General features: G+C 35.6%; 1 protein-coding gene across 3 annotated transcripts in view; it reads left to right on the top strand.

Annotated features, from left to right (window-relative positions):
* Positions 1–16,215, top strand: part of loh (lonely heart) — a 93,798-nt gene that overhangs the window by 73,296 nt on the left and 4,287 nt on the right. The window contains exons 1-5 of one of the 3 annotated variants that reach the window (XM_012359925.2): positions 2,806–3,297; positions 5,949–6,187; positions 6,390–6,649; positions 13,143–13,290; positions 15,846–16,012. In XM_012359925.2, the coding sequence (XP_012215348.1) occupies positions 6,608–6,649; positions 13,143–13,290; positions 15,846–16,012 (357 nt within the window). In that variant the 5' untranslated portion in view covers positions 2,806–3,297; positions 5,949–6,187; positions 6,390–6,607. Of the gene's footprint in view, positions 1–2,805; positions 3,298–5,948; positions 6,188–6,389; positions 6,650–13,142; positions 13,291–15,845; positions 16,013–16,215 lie in introns of those variants that run through there. The other 2 variants (XM_012359924.2, XM_067349793.1) reach the window with 2 other exon arrangements.

Below are 16,215 nucleotides of genomic sequence, written 5' to 3'. Positions count from 1 at the left end.
CCCAAGGGGTTAATCACTAGTTATAAAATTTTCGCATTTCTGCCGTTAAACGGGTCGTGATAATTGCGTAAAAATTTCGCTCTTCACACCAATTATGTAACAGAGAATGCACGGACGCGCAGATCAGCGCCTAATATTAAACCGTTGCTCATTGCGCGGCAGTGAAAACGGATTTTGCCGATAAGTTGCGCATGTACCAGATGCCAGCGAATGAATTGCGCGCTTATTTCCGCGCCTTAATAAATAACAGTCTCCTCGGGAGTTTCGCAAAAATTGGAGCAACCGCGCGCCGGGCCGACGTGTATTTCTTAAAGTTGCACAATGAGAGCTCGAAGAGACACGGCTGTCTTTGTCGTGATAGACAAACGACGATCGCATTGCTCCGCCTTTATCGCAATTAATGGCGTGAAAGGCGCGATTTTACGCGTGAAACGCGAAATCCGCTGCTTAAAATAACATTTTTCGCAGAATTCAGGCACCGTTGATTCGCTAGCTATCGCGCCGAGTCGATGACAGTTCGCGTTCGCGTTCGCCAAGCGTGTTATTGTTGTGGGCACGTTGTTCAATGCACAAACCATTGATCGTTATCGCCTGAATCGAGCAATTATGACGCAACATTAATGATCCTGATGAATGGTGTCATCAAGTCAATGACACTGCGAGCGGTGCCTGCAAAAAAGCAGGTAGCTATACAAGTCGCGCAATTAGCTCCACTTGCCATACTATAATCACCGTATTACATCGAAACATTGCGTGGCATTTAAATGTGCGAGAGAGGATCTGATAAATATTTAAATCTCGTTAATTGCCATCATTACGCACCGCGATAACTATAATTGAGCAACTTAAACAGAGATACTTCATCATAATCGTTATTGTTGCTAATAAAATTACGGACACTGATTCTTTCTCACGTTACTTCTACGAGAATGTTTTTAATACTTCTCTGCAATACTTTATATGCAGGTATACATAAAAAAATTTCTGTAAACTTTTAACATTTTCAAATATGTTTTCAATACATATTGTTCTGTAAAAATTAGATGTTCGTAAAATATATATATCTTTAACGAGTTCAACACAATTAATCCAATTTAAAATGTCAAAGTCTCTGATTGTAATCTGATTGCAAGAATCTTCTATTTATCGAAACGGGTTTTTGCCCGATAAACGCTGCTTTGCGAAAGGATTGTTCCGTTATCGCACGAAAATTATTTCTCGTGCTTTGACAGTGCGATCGAGAGGATGACCCGATATACTTATTTATACCTCGCGAGCGAACGAAGCTGATGAACGACGATGATACACGGAGCAAAATGCAGTCCGGACGTCTTGCTCTAGGAACGCAGCAATTTAGCGATATCAGCCGACAGGCCGACGTAACTAATTCTATCTACGTAGCGCCACTTGATAATTTGCTCGGGAAAACATATTAGATCGCCACCAAGGCGGTCGCTAATTACAGGCTGTCCATGCGGCTGTCCATACGGATGCATCGGCGCTGCGAAGGAGATGTTAAACCACTCCGGCGAAAGTCGTCCGGCTTCAATTATCAATGTCAGCTGCTGTCATCGCTTCCTCCTAAAACTTCTGAAAGCGGCGGGTTTTCTCGATTAATCGCAATTTCTCCAACACCTGTATTTACGGATAATTCAGAAATTGTTTACGCGAAATATCGACTGAAAACACGTATCACTTACTTTTTGGTAAATAATAAGGTGTAATATTTTGTGTTATATCGTATTTAGTGAAACTTATTTTTAGAAAAAGAAAGTATTAATATAAATCATTCTCTGAATTAAAGACATCTCAGGAATCTTCATGGTTTGGAAATATTTCTATAAAAAAAAAACTAGGTGCTATTAATCTTTTGTAAGAATTTGCGGCAGAGAATCATCAATAACAAATAGCTAACCGGTCACGCATCATATTGATATTTCGCAGTAGCGAGATCTGACGTACGACCAGCTGCACGAAGCAATATGTTCTCATTTTGCTCTCTTTTGGCGCACAGAGGGATTAACCAGGTTCTATCTTTGTTTGAAACGTCATGTCTATGTTCGACATCTCGTTACGACTGATCAGTTAATGCTTTCCAAGAAAAATGAGATTCTGCGAAGGAATATTCATTATGTGGTTTTGCGAATTATAATATTATAAATAACATATCTTTGATTCATCTTCAGACTACCTAATTTGTTAATAAAATGTCGACTTTACTGAACGAAACGCCTCACGCAATCTACGCTTAAATTACTGAAAGTAATTCGATTTTATCCAATTACATCTATCTTTTCTTAATACAATTTTTTATGAAATAGTTTTTGGAGTTATTAACAAAGGAGAAAAATATACTTTTTTTGTTAAAAATTTAAAAGATAAATATAAAGATTTTATTGCAAAAATTGGGTTTTTTGGGTTTTTAAAAATATTTTACACTTAACTATCGAAAATTTTGGATAAATTTTTTTTAATAAATAATTAATTTTAATTTAATTAACAAATTTTGTTATGTGAAATATTTACAATATTTTAGACGTGCCACGTAAGATATCGATTCTTTTCGTGTCTTTAAATTATTATGATCACATTGGTTGATTTCCGCGAGTAATTTAATAAAAAATGATAGATTTTTTAATTAATTTTTTTCAAAGGTTTATTCTGTAAAATTTTGTGTCCTGGAAGGAAGAAAAATAGTCTTGCGTCACTGTTAAAATAACGTTTGCATACTTTGTTGCCAGGTGACGTGCCACATGAGGCACCCAAAGCTCGATTCCGCGATTCCACGCGGACATATAAAGTCGGTCCTCCACCGACGGCAGCCGTCAGTACGAAACGACACCTCTGACAGAGGAACACGGCTTTCGGTCTCCTCCGGGCTGCAACATGCTCTCGCTATACTTCATACACGTTTAACGTTACACGCGAGATATCGAAAAAAATATCAGGAAAACGCGATAAATCTTCATGAAGCCATTTCGTAAACATATCTCTGCGAAATTTACGATTGCATCTTATTGATAAACACGGTTTTACTGAGCGCTGGTGAATTAATTAGCCATAAATTTATTAACTTATAAATTAAACTTTACTTGTTCGAGAAAATTTTGTAAGTAAAGTGCGGTTTATCAAGATGAATCCCTTGGATGTAATAACAATTTTCTTTGCAAAGTTGCAATTAGAAGACGAATTTTGTGTATCAATGTGTGAGTTGATTTCGGCTGCCGCATCTAATTAGTGTGCTCGTCCTCTGTCAACAGTATATATACACAATCCGCACTCACAACAGTGCAACAGGTTAGTTAAGTGTTTGCAAGATCAAGATTTAACGTAATCTTTTAAATAGAAATTTAAAAAACATAAAATTATAAATTATTTTTAATTTTGATTTTCAATAAGATAAGTTCAATAAAAAATAAATATTCCTAAAGTTTAAAATTATGAAGCACACGATTATTTAATCATAATTATAATACATAAATATATATATAAAATATAATTGAGAAAATAGAGTGATTTAGCGGCAGTAATTAACGTAATTTCACACAATATTTAAAATAACTTTATATAGACGTGTCTAAACAAGAATAATTTATCATTAATAAATTACACAAATATAATAATGCATTAATTTATCGTAAACATACTGAGAATTGATAAAATCTATTTTCTATACTTTGAAAATTTATGATTGTACTTAATTCAGCAATTAGAGCTTAGATAAAATGCTGCTTGGTTCCTTTTAATTATCACAGTCTGTATAATTGCCAACGCACCAATTAACGAACGCCGTAGACAAAAATGTGCAACATGCTCAAAGGCTGATTAGCTACATGCCACTTTCGTTCGAAAATTACTCCTTATTCACAGCCTTGTTCACAGGTTTGCCTTTTGCAAACGCGTATTAATAGTGTGGCGATGCTGGTGCTTCGATAATCGTAAAAATAAACGGCACACCGCGACTTGCGTAAGAAGATTCCCTCAAATGTTCTATCTTGCCGCGACGTAACGTGTTTTCACTGCAATAAAGTACACACCTAATAAACAAGAGTCAGATAGAAAACATACATACGGAAACGTATGTGAATAATTTCCTAACTCGCAATAAGAGCTTCCACATGTACGCTGAATGGTATCTTCGGCACGTGTTAATGGTTGCTTGTTTGCAATGAGCTACTACACTTTTAATTTACATCCTTATCATGCAAATTATAATCAATTCAACATTAATATTAATGGAAAAAAAAAAAGAGAACTTTTAGTAAAATGAATCGCAATCGTCGCAAATCACGTAACGGCTTATAAATTCTTATTTAAAATCGCTTTTGATCGGAAATACAAGACATATACACTGAATAAAAAGTTAATAAAATTATTGTGCATAATTATGCATGCGCAACTTATTTGCTATTCGTAGTACATTATTTTTAAGCGCACGCGCAACACATTTGACACACCCTCGGGCAATAATTGTAAGCCTAATGAGCAATCCGTATGCTCTTAACGATCGTATATCACACGGGCTAATTTGCATCCCGCCGTGCATTTATACGCGTTAATAACGTTGCGATCTCGTTTCGAGTGTCAGATGCACAATCCCTTTTCGACTTTATGGATATGTTTGTCACTGAACAACGCACGTCAAACTTACACGACAGCATTGTGCACCGGGTACATTGATGTTATCGCTCTCGACATTTCAGAATGTGGAGCTTATAATGGTGTTCACTCGCGGGTTCCGTTTCTGCAAAAATTCTCCGTGGCACTACGACCGGCGCACGCTCGACTGCGGCGAATTTATCGTACTCGATTATACAAGTGCACTTGCATAATTAGCGACGCGACTTCGCCCGCCGTCTTTGTCGGCGATTTATCTCGTAGCGCGCGCATTCGATTTACGCGGGGATCAGCTTTCCATTCTGTAAACGAACGGAATTAGTTACGATGTATTTATGATCTGCATACTTGCAATTCTTACGACTTTGATTAATCGATTTTGGCGAAAAAATGCACGACCCAATTCTATTTCGAAACGGAAAATTACATTACAAAATCGCGCTGTCACGAAAGAGGGACGGTCGTTTGAAGAGAACTTAAAGACACTTAAATCTGAATTTTTCTCTAACTATCGACATGCACAGCTAAATACGATAAATAGGGAAATCTCTCGTTTGTATAATCTGCAGATAATTCTAGCTCCGGGCTACTCCACCTTCGACAGGTCGACGTACGGGTAATATAAGTTCTTGTCTAACGCTCACTAGCAACTGGAGCATGAAAGCATTATACGTGCATGTGCGCTCACATGCGCGCCAGCCGATGACTTCTCTAATATCCAATTTCCTTCGCCACGGACAGTCTCTCTGGCGTCGCGCCACAACATTTGATTTGAATGTCAAACATCGTTAAGTGCAAACAGGACATAACGATAATTAAATCGCGAGTTATTAATTAAATAAATGACAAGACTAATGCAAATTATCATACTTGCATTTTCGTAATTTCTACCACGGCACAAACTGCACAGTAATAAATGGGCTGAAATTTAAAAATAGCACAGAACAGCTGACGTACTGGTGCAAAAAAAATTCGAATGTTAATCAGACACTAAATATTCTCGCTTGGAACTCGCAAAGAAACGTTCACATTTGCGATTAGCCACGTGTATTCCCATCCTTATTTTTTACCTACAATATCGTTGGCGAATATATACGACACATTTTGTCTTAAGAATAATTTTATTCTCAAGATATTTCTTTTCATTTTATTCTTATATAGAAAGTGTAACGTAAAGATACGAATAAGAAATAGCTATGAATGAATTTATAGGTCGTACAAAGTAATAAACTTTGTAGATAGTATTATTTTATTATTTTATAAATATCTTGTTAAGCAATAACATTTAAGTAAGATTGAATTTACAAGGGTTCAATCAAGCTCTCGTAAAGTTGCAGATCGTCGGGACCTTATGAAGATGATGATGTAATTGCATTCCTCGCGATTGGTGCCGGTGTTAACAGAATTTTATCTCTGGAATGTTACTATGATGTGCTTATCGTCATCATTCGCAAAATATCGCAGAAATAACTTGAAGACTATTCGATGAAACTGCGAATTCCATAGTAATTACGCGAAAAGATACGGAAGAACTGTTATATTGATTCATTTATTAAAAGAGACTCAAAGTGTACGCATCTTTTAACACTGTATTTTGAAATGTTTTAAAATTATTTTACTCACAATATTATTAAATCACATAATTGCCGCAAATTAATTATTATCATTACAATTAATTAAAATTAAAAAAAAAACAAATAATAACAAAATTACGTTCTCTAATATAAAAAAGATTTTATGTTAATATATAAAAAAATTTAATATCTTAATAGGAGATCGAGAGGTTCAATGAAAAGACAGTTTGCTTTGCGATTCAAGTAATCGAAGAAAGTTTTAATCGACAGCGAAATCGACATTACAACGAGCAGTGATTTGAAAGCGTGAAAAAATGACGTAAAAATTAGACGCGCAGATAAAAGTGTGCATCGTCGTCCGGAAACTGCAGCGAGATGCATCGACAGTGAGGCCGAGGGAGCGAAAATCCGTCAAGATGCAATCACTCGTCCTTCCCTTTTTGCTGCTATCTTTAACGGTAAGGCATAAGCGCAACGCGCGACTAACATATTGACGCGTGATTTACCGCGCCATTAAGTCGGCCGACCGGCTGCAGCCTCAATGTCAAACTCGTATATCAAACGTGGGCGAAATTGTTCGTAAATATGTTCCGGCATGTGTCACGAACATCGCACCGCCGGTCTTGACCGCTGAGGTCGATCACATAATTTCCTCTTGGAAACAAAGATAAGAAACCAAAGTCTTTATACCAATTTGCGAAAGTCTTGAATTTTATCGGGATGAGATGGCAGAATTCTAGACTTAAAGACTGGAGATAAAGAGACGAGAGAGTTTATTGACCGTAATCAGGTTTATAACTGATTTTACTTTTACGCGTATTGTTACCGAATGCTATTAATCAATAAATTCTTTTATTTCTACCGATGTATCTCTGCTAATAATTTATTTAGTAAGTGTGAGGCACATTTTGTTAAAAACAATATAATGATATTTAATCCATAAAAATTCACAGAGATAAGTTTAGAGAAATTTTTCAGAAATGAGCTCTGTATAATCTTTGATCTTCGGAATACAAATCGAATGGGTCTGTTCCGATGTCTATTTTCCCTTTTTTGGCTTGTAACGTTTTTTTCAGCCGAGACGAGAGACTCTTGTTGATGATAGTTCGGCTTCTACAAGGTAATAAAAAAGTGTTACACGGAGACACTCTTCGTCCCACGATGATAAGAGTCTTTTATAAGAGGGCGTAGCTTTATCTACATGCGTGGCGGAAATTCTCCGAAAATGCGCGCATATATTTTTAACGTAGGTTAACGCACGAACACATAATTGATACCATTGGTGCATAGTAGTTAAAATATAAATTTTCAAGAAACTTATAAAGCACATATATGGAATAATAAATATAAATAAAACAAGGTATCAATTTTAAGATGCAACAAAATAAATAATGCAGAAAACATCTTTTCAATCAATTAGATTTTTATTAATAATAAAACGTTGAAAAAAATCGAAAATTTAAGAAAGTTGGTTGAACAGATCGTTTTAATCTATTTTTAACACCGTAAATATATTCTTTAATTCACTTATATGCTTTTTACAAAATTGTAATAAATATTTTAATATTGCAACTCATTATTTGCACGTTACCTTGTACGCATGTTTAAGTTTGCAGTTTTTTTCTTAATATTAAGATCAAAGTGCTGTGGTACGTCAATTAATCACTCTGTTAGGGAAAAACATGTTCAGTGAGCTGCGAGGATACTTTCGTGTAGAAAAAATATAGCATGTTGTTTTATAAAAATTGCAAAAAATATCGCTGGATATTAATTAAAACAAACGATCAGCCTTGTACGATAATGTCATCATAATATCACCTCGACTGGCCCGACCGGCTCGCGCGTAAAACGCTGTTATATTAGCATAATTAAGCGCTACTGGCGCCTAATTGTGGATAATTTAGAGACGCGCGACAGCCGTTCCTTTCTACGCGAATCAGCGGCGACGTGCGAAGATCTCAAAGTTAATCGAATTTTCAGATAATCAAATATATACGCGGGATATTGAGTTCCGGTATGTGTGATGTAAATTACGTTTGAATAGATCTTGTATAATGAATGTGTTGAATAGGAAGTCTCGCTTAACACATTCCTGCGGCTAAGTGCGCTGCCGGCCGTGTGTATTTTTAGAATGGCAGAATAATATAATCGGGGCAGAATGTGCAACTTCCTGCCACATGATCCGAAATCGGATCGCGAATCCCAACCGCGAGGAATTTTTAAAGCGGCCATAAATTTTATACTTTCTATAAATATCGCACCCGCGCGCTCTCTCTCTCTTTGAAAAAGGTAGAAACTCAATATTACAAAATAGTTTTTATTTTAGAAACTGTTATCGTTATCCAACATACATAAATGTGGTGATAAAATATCTTTTTAAATTACAAATCTTTCATTTTCTTAATATTCAAAGTTTTGAGTTAAAGGCCAAAGATTAATAATAAATTTGTGTTCTTTAACTTCAACGTAACCTTAATGTCAATTTCAAGTATGAATTACTCTTTCCATATCGCTGTCCTATACGTTCACTACATTATGAACGTTTTTGCAGAACATTCTTTGTACTGAAATACGACAAACGATGTCCGCGGGGCAGTGAAATTTTCGCAGGAAACTACTGTTATAATTTTTACGGCCGGCCAAATTACGACTTTCACTGGCCTACAATCTATTTGACATATTTATGTGGCGGTTATTCGTCTTTATTACTGTGGACGCGTGGCGCCAGAAGTTTGCGTCGATTTCGCATATCCGCAGCGCGCTTATTTGCAATCCACGACGTCTTTATTTACTGCATATCCGTTTTGTTTAATGATTTACGAGATTTCTTGTCGGCTTGAGAGCGGAATTGAATTTTCTCGGCTGGTATTGACAAAACATACATCGCTGACCAACCTTTATGTCGCTGTCGTCATTTGTTCTCGAAATATTTTATGTGCTAAGCTTAAATGTTCATTATTTACAGCCTTCGTCAATTTTGCAGAAGAACAATAAATGACAAGATCCGTTATTTACAGCAAATATATGGAAATCTTTATTACTAGATAATTTGCGAAGATAATGGAAAATTACCTATATTCCGGCTTTAAGGAACTTTAAAGGTATGCAATAACAATGTGTTAAGGATAATGAAAATTTATGTTGTTCTTCAGATTATAACCGTGTAAGGTGTAAAAAAAATTGTCACAATGTATATTTATGTAAATCGATCGATATAGAATGCATATTATTATTTATAGAATCGTATAGAATCTAACATAAGTTTCTTGCTTTCAAATTATATTAATCACATTTTTCTTAAACAGTCGGCAATTTCAGATAATTGAGCAGTTTGGATAATTTGGATCTCGAGGTCAAACATCAAGTAGTTTAGACATTTCGAGTTAAACAGTTTGAACAGTTGGAATATATTTTTAGCATATACATCTAATGCATACTTATCTCATTTGTGCCCATTGCAAATTTATATTATGCACAATTTGTAGGCATCTGTTCAATGTCTTCGTAAACAAATGTGTTCTAAATACGTTCTTGCTCACTGCATTTCGCTTTGATTCTATTTATTAAAATAATTTCATATCTAAATTTTTCTTTTAAACATTTTACGAACAAATTTTATAAAATTGAAAATATGGACAATATAATTGACACATACGTAAATTTAGGTTGAAACAAAAAGCTGTTTATTTTGCATATTACTTGCTCTCATTTTTTTCAATGTTTAAACTGTTCAAATTTTTAGACATTATAAATTGACATTACAGATTATTTATGTCTAAACTATTTAAATTCAAAGCGGTCAAAGTATTTTTGCTCCAAACTTTGTTTCAACATACAATGCGTTTGGATTTTTTGTTTGAGTCCTAATTTAAATATCAAAAGTAGCGAACAAAGGAACGCAGAAAGCTACTTTAAGAAGAATTTTAAATGTTTGATCTAATGGCGGATTTACAAAAAGAGCATCGCGGTATATAAAATACAGCAGGTTCGTCATTATGTGCCGCATTTAGGGTGATGGGGATTTAACGGCTTGAGTGGCCACGAAAATAACGCACCGAAAATAAGCGCTAAGCACAGATTCGATGTTGGGTATCATCGTGAGACGATCGGCTCAACGCCGTCGATCTTGATTATCGTAAAAAGGGAGATGCACTGCCGCGCTGTCTCGGGTTCATTCAGCATCACTCTCGACGGTGACATTACGCATAATCCGGCTAAGCCGGCGCTTAGAAGTCTGATGAAGTGCATCCGATCTCCTAGACTGCGTTTTTGTACGCCATTCATCCGGTGTGTATGTTGCGTGTGTCTGTATGTCATACGTTAAAATAAAAAAAATTTATTGCATAAAATATAACGATAAAAATTATTTTTATCAAAAAAATTGATGCCGACATTTGATTCATATTTATCTCATTTCTGAATATAGTTTCGAAAAAACTTTTATAATTTTTGAACAAAAAATTAATTCTAGGATGCATAATTATTTCTACCTTTGAATCTTCATTTACTTAATTTTGTTAAAATAAATACAGAGGTGCATCGTTTTTTTCTGTTAAATTAACGAATTAAACGTGTAACTCGAAGCGGTTAATTAGGTGAGAAGAATGACACGCGCGCGACACATAATCTCTGAGGTAACCGAGAAAATCATTTAGTCGTCAAAAGATGCCCCTCCCTTTATCGCGTATATGTTTCTCAGCGGTGCGCCGAGTGTACATACGCACGCGTTATTTTATCGCAATGTAAACACCTGATGCCAGACGAGGAACTACACATACGCAGACTCGACAGAATTATGGCATGTTCATTGTTATTTACGATGTACGATGCGATTCCATAAATTTTAATATAACTTCTTAGTTGAAATTATTTCACTCGAACAGTTTCACACTATTGCCTCCAGAATAAGAACATCAGTGACATATTTGCGACTATGCTTAAACTCTAATTATAGCGAGTATCTGTTTAAATTAAACAGTTTTCTAAAAACTACGAAAACTTACTTGATTAACTTCAAAACAAATGATTGCAAAGATGTATTTATTGTCAACATTGTTTCTTGTTGACTTTCGAGATATTATTTTGATATATTTCACACGGTGATAAGTTTTACAATCATTTCGCAACGGAATCTAAATTAGAAAATTATTCTTATTTATATCATTGTTTGTATTACTTTTGCGGGTAATTCTTTCTCTTTCACATTCCGGTTGGAGCAACGAACGTTCTACGTCACTGTGCATTCATTGTTCGTCGCCGATTTATGAATTCACTCATGCGATATTCATACAATTAACATCGTGCGATCTCGCGTATACAAACGGCAAGCAAGTTGACATTCATCCCGAGTTAATCCAATTGAAGAGAGGAGTGTCAGTTTGGGCGCGGCTTGATGTGCAATTCGTCGATTAGACCTGGTTGAAAATGGACAGCCGGTCTCGATCGAGCCCCGTCACTCTTTTAAAATTACATTACACGTGACATGTAAAACGTCGAACTATGATATTGCAAATATTTTAGACACCGAGTAAAAACTGTGCTGCTAAAGAAACTTTTGAAACATAAATGCTAAGCTTACAGCGTTACAATTTATTTAATGCACCACACATTTTACATTTAGCGGAACAAATAATTCTTTATAGAACTTTAATTAAATTTTTGAATATCAGTTCTACTAATAAAGTTCGCGCGAATTTTGCTGAATAATGAAGTTTATGAGAATCTACACGAACTTTGTTGATTATTTGACAGAATTTTAGAATTAATAAACAAAATCATTTATGATATTAAGGCAATGTGGGAGCAATAGTTGGAAAAATGATTTATCGCGACAGACACTAGCAATCCAGGAAGCTGGCGGTAGATTAAACGAGATTTACGTAGACCTCGTGAGTGCCACGAATAGCACCACGTGGCATCGTGTGGCGTGATAATACTTTGATCGCGATTCAGGTCGAATCGCGCATCTTGCATCTCCAGCCACCGTTTGATCGCTTCATTAACCTTGATGATCTTACGCAGCAATCTGGCAAGGAAGCCAAAACATTCCACCATTTCGATGTACTAGATCTCGCTGCTATTTCGATATCTTTATAAGGTACTCTAAAAGAAACGTACACGATAAATATGGATCCAACGCAATTCACGCTTTAATAATTACGCGGGATGTCTTCCCTTCTCTTTATTTAAGTTCGATTTCTGTTTGTTATTTTGAACGAGGCACGTCATTGTTCCTGATTTATTTGCTTTTGGTGCTAAAATATATGTATTAGATCACGCATCTATAAAGTGTTCTTACGCACTTGTGCTAATTTTCAAGACGACTCATGACTAGTGTTTATTTTTATGCGTTAGCGTAACAGTGGGTGCGTTAACCGTGCAAATGCAAAATGCTCGTTCGTGCGTTGCACAGAGGAAAGGGTGATGCGAAATTATGACTGTCACGGCGTAAATTTAGACGATTTGCCACCGTTTCGATCCGTCTGCACTCTGCCATCTCGTCTGGCTAAACTCACGACGGTCTTCTGGAAATGAAAAATCGCGACACGCCAATTAGAAGATAACTTTGCCGTCTAAAAAAACGTTCTGCCATTTTTTTTTTTTAATGCATCGGTTATAATGTGCGACTAGCGACACGGAAATCGAGATTCTTATCAAGCGTACAAGCGCATCGCCTGTCTGCGCATCGAGAGTGGGTGTGTCGCTTCCTATTAATTCATTTCGCAGATTCGCATCAGCACGGCAATTCATGCTTTCTGCTAATTCCACTTCAACATCTGGGAAAATATAAGGATCCAGCCAGGATCGTTATTCATCGGCGATCTAACAGAGCGCTCAAGCTTTAATCTTGGATGCTGAAGCTTTGATTGATGTTCCGTTCACGAAGCTGCACAATTTATTATCTTTCTCGCGCATTTCTTAGCCGAGCACGTGTTATATCGACTGTTTCAGTGTGGTGTGAGAGTTGGCAGCGGTCATCTGATAGACGGAATTTTCACGGAGCCGACTTTGGAGCCGGGCTACAATTTGGTGGCGGTGGTCCCGCGTGGCGCCTTGGCATTGAACGTGACTGAACTCCGTCACACGCAAAACTATCTTGGTGAGAGAAACAGGCAGTTTATCCCCATTAATGCACGATGATTAAGATAGCAAAATTATTTCCGTTTAATTTCACGTCAAATTTTGTACTCCGCGTTTTAAGCGCACTTTGCATTTATTTATAAAATTATTTAAATAATGTTTTATCTTGTTTCTTAAGTATTTCTTATTGGTAATATTTTATAACATATTTTAATGACTGTAATAATTCTTTTAACGGCAGCATTACAAAGTATATGATTTTTTTTATAGAAAGTAAAATAAAATTAATTGGAAGTGCTTTATTATTAAGTATAAATTGATGTCGGTGCAAGTTTGTATATTTTGCAATGCAAATTGATCGTTACGTGTCTAGGTCGTGACTGGTAGATTCTTTTTAATGACGTTCAGATCCTATCAATGCTAACATTAATTGCACGATTGGCGCCAGATAGAATAATTCAGTGGTATCGCTTTGGATTTCGTGGAAAATGCAACTAACCGGTTGCGAGGAATGCATTTCCACCTACCGCGATTTCTCACCGTTTATGCTCACTGTTACGGTAACCCGTTATACGGCGTGGTCGTTAAATAGCGACCGCGCCCGATGATTAAGATCATCGCCGCCCCGCGAGTGATTACATGCAAAAATTAATTTGCAGCTGATACTCTATTTATGAAATCGAAAATGACTAAGCACGATTGAAGGAAATGAAAATTGCACTACTTTCCGCGGTAAAATTATGGATTTCTTACTCTTATATTTACAAAAGAAATATTTATGACAAAAAAATTGGAGATTATTAGACGCAGATTTATGCGTTAAAATAACTGCGTTGGCTTAATCATCTAGTTAATCATTCGCAATACTCGTCTCGGTCATTTTCTGAGAAAAACTCTTGACAACTAATAATTGCCTATTATAAAACAAGAAAACGCAAATCGTTATTGACGGTTACGATTATTGAATTTGCAAAAATAAATTGATTTTTTTCCTCTTTAAACAGTGCGTGGCGTGTCTAAGACGAAACATTAAAATACTTTACGTAACCTGCAATATTTTTATTATATGGCGTGCGCGGTTTTTGATTCTTGGGATTCTTGAGATTACGCTTTTTGAAGGATTTATGGATGAGAAAAGAAAAACCACAAAATGTTTGCAACGGCAGTAATTGATTTTCAATCTTTTCATTTTCATTTTATTATTCATTATTTTTTATTAAAAGCTATTCTAGCTTTTTCGAATTTGTAAGATTTTAGCTGCTAATAAAAGTTAGCAAGAGATAATACTATAACATATTAATATTTAACAAAAATAAAAGAAGAGGACATAAAAACATTAATGATAATAATAGTAACAAAATAAAAATAATTGATATTTGTGTTATTATTTTCTAAAGTGATTTTAATAACATATAAACAACGATAAATTTATTGTAGCAATGCTTAAAACAAATATTATTTTTAACTTTGGCAGTCAAATAATCAGAATTCGATTAGAAATTGAGCCTCAATTTGCAACGAAGCAATCATCATTGCCGCCTTCAATGCCGCTCGAATCCATTCATCGCTCGATCAGAGCAACGTAATGATTGCCTTTCACAGGATGCGAACAACAGATCATAATCGCTGTGTCTCCTATGCAATGATCGCGTCGTCGATAAGCGAACGAATCACCAGCGCGTGATTAGTCGGATCGTTAACAATGCTGTCGGAACTTTCATTACCGCCGACGCGATACACCCTCCCATTATCCTCACCTAATCTGCGAAGATAGATTACTCGAAGGCAGCAGAAAATCACTCTGCATAAAATTAAATCCACAATCTTTGAGAATACAAAGATAACATTGAAACATAAAAATGCATATGAAACTTTATTTCATAAATTTTTATAATTTAAATCTATTATAATTAAAAATTTTTAAGATGGATAAAGATCTGATATAAAAGAATAATATATTATAATAAATTTTATAATAAATTTTACTGCACGCACGTGTTTTGACTCCTTTTAATTCGTTTCCCTTTCACTTTACTTTTTCATTTACTTTGCGCAGAATACGTCTGTACAGAAACGCAATCTAATCAGTCGCGGCGTCGTAAATGGAACGGAGTCCGTTGTCCCACTAAATTAGATGCACCGGCCCGTGCTATGTGGATTACATAAATCGCGCGCGACCGTAACTCGCACATAAACGACCGCCATTGTACGCGTAAAGTCTCGCTTAAACGATCGTGATTGCCGGCTTTGGCGTGATCCGTGTCAATCGATGTGTCGAAGATCATCGCCACTCTTTCAATAGAACTAGTAGTTTATTTGCGAATAAATGCGGTCATCAAGTGACTTTTTGATCCAGCCAGTCAAATATGTTTGCAATGCCTTTAAGACAACTACATAGTTACATTAGATTGAAAAAGTTTTATCAGAAATAAATATATAATATGATGCAAATTAGGTTAATTATTTTTTGTCAATTTTATTAAAATATTTTTATCTCAAATATTATTCAGAACAATATCTTTTTTCTAGTTTTTATTGTATAAAAAAAAAACATAAAGTGATATAAATTTGCAGCTATTAGACTGCAAGATGGCAGCTATTTGTTGAACGGGAATTACACTATCAATTGGTCCGGCGAGTATAAGGCAGCTGGAACAACGTTTATTTATCTTCGTCAGGGTCCTCAGAATTTAGAAAGCTTTTCTGCCGCAGGTCCATTACAGGAACCCATAGATGTCATGGTAAGTAAAGTGAATAGATATTAATAAATCATGTGAGGCAGTTTAAGTAAGTGGGAGCCGTTCCCATGTGATGGAACAGAGCGTCAACGTTTAATATCCATATTTCAAGCTTCCAAGACATAATAAACATATCTGCATTTAAAAATAATATAATCAATAGTAAATGTTGATATGTTTGTCTGTGTAGTGAGAGTTGCGACTCT

Source organism: Linepithema humile, chromosome 2, assembly GCF_040581485.1.
Source record: "Linepithema humile isolate Giens D197 chromosome 2, Lhum_UNIL_v1.0, whole genome shotgun sequence".
In the NCBI taxonomy this organism is placed as follows: Eukaryota; Metazoa; Arthropoda; class Insecta; order Hymenoptera; family Formicidae; genus Linepithema; species Linepithema humile.
Note: the sequence above shows the minus strand (reverse complement) of the source record. Positions and strands in the feature narration are given on the sequence as shown.